This window comes from Protomyctophum bolini (genome assembly GCF_963924005.1).
Source record: "Protomyctophum bolini genome assembly, chromosome: 20".
In the NCBI taxonomy this organism is placed as follows: domain Eukaryota; kingdom Metazoa; phylum Chordata; class Actinopteri; order Myctophiformes; family Myctophidae; genus Protomyctophum; species Protomyctophum bolini.
Window position 1 is genome coordinate 30,204,372 of NC_137881.1, and position 4,669 is coordinate 30,209,040.

The 4,669-nt window shown below is 48.7% G+C and overlaps 1 protein-coding gene across 1 annotated transcript; it reads right to left on the reverse strand.

Annotated features, from left to right (window-relative positions):
* Nucleotides 1-1,403: 1,403 nt before the first annotated feature.
* On the reverse strand, nucleotides 1,404-4,388 carry LOC308335318 (ubiquitin carboxyl-terminal hydrolase 8-like; the record flags this gene model as incomplete). Its single annotated transcript, XM_080792336.1, has 1 exon — nucleotides 1,404-4,388. One exon carries the CDS (start codon nucleotides 4,386-4,388, stop codon nucleotides 1,404-1,406), a length of 2,985 nt encoding a protein of 994 aa, XP_080648462.1.
* Between the last annotated feature and the right edge of the window lie 281 nt (nucleotides 4,389-4,669).

Below are 4,669 nucleotides of genomic sequence, written 5' to 3' on the forward strand. Positions count from 1 at the left end.
TGAAATTGGCAACCCACCTGAAAATAGAGTATATTGTATGCGTACCCAGAACCACCAATCCGACCGATATGGCCATAGGCCTATACTGTATATGGTCATATCATAATGATGTTTATGATGTCTTCCGGAAAATCCGTCTGTCTGTCACCACTTCGTGTCAGAAATGTTGACGACTGCAAACGAAGAGGTCCTCCGTTATACTTTGCACATTTATGCTTATTTTTGCACTGTATATAGGGTTTGATTGAATTATTTATATTTGCACGGCATATGCACTTTAGTCATTTGTATATTTGCACACAAAGGAAAAGCAGTCATGATTTTAATTGGTTCATTGAAAACACATGAGTTTGTTTCCTGTCCGGCAAGATGTCCACTCAGTACCACCTGGGGAAACAAAGGGATGTTTGGTCATGATGGGCAAGTGCAATATACATAAATGCATAAAAGTACATAAAAGTATGAGTGCAATATGTTTTAGTGCAATATAATATAATTACAATATGTGGTATGAGACTGTGTTATGGGTAATTGAATACTTACTGCTTCTGTTCTGTCTGTTCCAGTGTGTTCGGAGCAAAAGAGACCCCAGGCTGCCAGAGCACCATATATGGGTCTGTTTTTTGTATTGACTTTATTGTGCTTTCTTTTTAAATGTACCCATTCTACATACTGTGAATTGTATTTTTCAATCATTCAATCAAGGCTGGACCACAGTGAAATAAATGGTGGTTGTGTTGTGTATTGGAAGCTGCTAATAATAATGGGATACCGTACATGGTATATTTTGCAATAGTGTGCATAATTGATATTTACTTACCTGTGTAGTGGATTTGTAGTGTATTTGTGGCTTAGATTTGTTGCATGTTTGAGGTTACCTAACATGGTAGAGTCCACACTGATTGACTCAGCTGGCTATAAAAGGCTGCCAGAAACACACACCAGGCTTCTGATATTTTAACATCCGTTAGTGATTTCATCATTAATTAACAGGAATTAATTACAAATAATGATACATTTATGGTGAATTGAAATCACGAATTAACCTATAATTACAGTATCTGTATAAATTTGCTCCCTATACGTTTTTACCAGTACAGCTATATGTATGCAGAGCTTTCACCTCTTTGATTGATTGATATATTGATGTACGTACAAAAAAAGTAAAAGTTTTAATTGTAATTTGGTCATAAATAAAACACCTTGGCCTTTTGTGTCCTGGTGTTGTCAGTTCAGTGCAGATGAAGTTCTCTATCATGTCAAGAAGACTATCTTCAGGTGAATGAATCGCCTGGAAAGAACAACCTCTGATGCACCAGAAATGGCCTGTTAGCATTCAGGCGCTGCTGCACCAGAAACAGCCTATACTAGAGTTCAGGCGATGCAGCACTCGGTTCGTTCGACTACGTGAGAACCGAGTAGAACAAGATGTAGGCGTTCGCGGACTTGACCGCGGAGATGCCGGTCACTGCGTCGTCGTCAAACTTGAACCAGCTCTGCTTGAGACTGCTCTTGCAGTATGCCGTGTAATGGCCGCCGTCCAAACCCCCGTAGTGGTTCGACACGGCGTACAGGCTGTACCCCCGGAGCTTCTGTGTGGGTCCGATGACGTACGGCGACAGGTCCAGGCTGTCGAGGGGGAAGTCGACCGACGTCTGCAGCTTCTGCCTCCACGGGCCCTCGTAGGAGAAGCGCTTCAGGTGCACCAGGAGGATGGGAGGGACCTTCCAGATCTCCAGCGTCTTGGCGGAGTCCCGGTCGAAGTTGCAGTGCCTGCAGAACACCTTGTTGTTGAGGGTCAGGCGCTCCTCCTTGGAGAACGTCCGGAGGCAGTCCTGGAGCGTGCAGTCGCCGGCGGAGGCCAGGGGCAGCGACAGGTACATGAAGGTCTCGAAGGTGCGCGACTTGCGCTGGCAGGTGAGACACTGCACGGTGGACTTGAACTGACCCTGGAACAGTGCCACGATGATGGACTCGTTGAGCATTTTGTGTTTGGCCCAGGCCAGGTCCGCCGCCTCCTGGTCGGTCAGGTGGTCCGTGTCCTCCTCCTTGTAGCGCTTGTTGTTGTTTGCCTTGTTGAGGTCCTCGTGGAGGCCGTCCATCAGGAAGAGCAGCAGCTCCTGTGAGTCCTGCTGTTCGTTGCCGTTGAACTGGCTGTTTACCTTGCCCACGGTGTTCCTGAAGTCCAGGGGGCTGATGCACTTATACAGACCCGACCAGAGGGCTTTCATGATCTCGCCGAACTCCTCCGCCACCCGCCCCTTGTGGCCCAGGATATTGTCCCTGTTGATGTCGTCCCTGTAGAGGTCCTGGTTGAAGTATTGGGCCAAGGCGCCGGTGCTGCACAGACACTGCAGGATGGAGTTCATGTAACACGTGCTGCCCAGGTTTTTCAACCCCGTCATCAACGCACCCGTGCCTCCATATATGGGATTTAGGTTGGGGATCTTGGCATTCGAAGGCTTCAAATCGGGGAGTGCAGTGGTGGTGACGGGTTTGGTTTCTCTGTTGACGGGGGGTATGGTTATAGCTGTGGCGGCGATAGATTCCTTCCTCTGCTGCGGCTCCTCCTTCAGATCTTGGCCGAAGTCATGGTTTGTGTCCGCCGACTCCCCGAATGGCGTCGGGGGGACATGGACCTCAGGAGGGTAGACGTGGACGTTGTTGGACGAGGAGTGGTAGTAGCGGTATGTACCCGTAACGTTATCCAGGAACCTAGTCCAACCTGGAGGCAAACCTGGAACACTGATGCCCGTCACCTCCTTCCAGGGCCTGCTGGTTAAGTCCTCCGTCTTCTTAATTTCACCCATAACGTGGTTGGGAACAGGTGGTGAGTCCAGTGGTATGTCTGAGCTCTGCTCTTTCGTCGTTGCACTTCTCTTCTCCTCAGCCTTCTTCTGCCACTCGAGCGTCTGACTCCTTGCCCGGCGTGTCTCGTCCTCTTCCGTCACTCCATTCTCACTTTTCGTCTCCTTCTGGAACCGTTCCTTCTCTGCTGCCCTGTCCTCTTCAGTGCAGCACTCCTGTGTGTGCTTCTTCTCCTGCTCCTCCTCCCTGGCCTTCTCCGTCACGGCATGGATCCGACTCTGCCGCTCCTCGGACGGGGCGCTGCTGGAGATGAGCAGAGGTTTGACCGATCGATCGGGAACGACCGGGCCATTATTCTGAGCCAGGTCCTTAGCCGAGTCATTCTGGTTTGGTCTAGTATCGTCCAGTGGCTTATTGCTACGGTCAACCTGTGGGATGCCCTTGGCCGTAACGACCGACGGGCTGGGTCTAGCATTGTCAGGTGCCATGGACAGGTATACTTGGGCATCAAATGGTTTTGGCAGACCGTCTGATGTTCCCATGGATGTTTCAGGGAACGGCTGTTCTGCCGCAGCAACTCCATTCACCAGCAGAGGGGCTGGAGGGTCCCGGTGCTTAACTTCAGGCTTGTCTGGCTTCCTTTCCTCGAGGGATGGGTAACTGAAGTTTAACGGAGGGTGTGTGTTGATGACGTTCTGCCTAGGGGGCTGGACCTTAGCGTTGGTGGTGTACATAGGGTAGGACAGTAGCCAGTTCTCATAGCCTCCCTGCAGTATCATGGGCTCACCGCGAAGGATGGTTACGCTGTCCCACTTGTAAAGAGCATCTTTGAGGCTCTGTAAGGTGGTTCCAAGTATCAGATCAGTGACTGAGCTGAACCAGTCAAGTAGGACTATGTGGTCCACAAACCCTCGTCTACTCCACTGTTCTTTGGAGACTTCCGGGAGATTTAACTCAATCTGGTTTACGGTAATTCCTGGGTTTATGGCTTCTTCGGGTACGCTGATGACGCAGGTCTGGCCTGGTATCTGAATGTGGGAGTCCTCAAAGTCATTCACGCTACGGGTGTCCATGACTAGAACAGTCTGGTTCTCAATCAGTTGGAATAGTTTCTCAGCAGTGATCCCTCCTGCAGGTGCATATTTAACCTCTGTCAGCTCTCCCATCTTGACCTTGTCCTTTGTGTTCGCGGAGGGTCCTTTCTCAGACATCTCCCTCTTTTCCCTTTCCTCTTGTCTCTCCTCCTCCTCACGTTTCTCATACCTGAGTTTGAGCCTTTCTTTTAGCTTCTCTGCCTCTTCAAAAGCTTTCTTAAGTTGTGTTGGTTGTTGATTGTAGTCTGGTCTCTTTATAATGATATCCATGTATACATGTATGTACTTCATGTACAAGACATATGCCTTCTCCTCATCTCTGTCCAAGCGACTCCCCTCTGCCTCTTGAAAGACTGTAGAGGCACTCTGGACATAGACATTGGTTTTCTTGCTCTGGTCTGGTTTGACTTTAGCCAGTTTATTGAGGTCATCCAGAGATGTACGTAGATAAAGCTCTTTGGCCCTAAGCAATGCAGGCATCTTCATCTTCAGAGTATGTTCAGGCAAAGCTCACAAGCAAGTACTCTGATGTTTACATGCTCTTATTGTGTTCCCTAGCTTTGTTGCTTACATCTGTTCAGCTAGTTTGTTTAACAGCTGACTCCTGATTGGAGATAGGCTCCAAAAGTCACATAATGTAGACTGAGATATCAGCGGAAGTCTGACGTCATTAAGACATCACTGATGACGTATAGCATCAAAAACAGCATAAAAACAAGACGGGATCTAATGTTGTGTGCCCTTTGTAACTCATGGGACCCATGCTT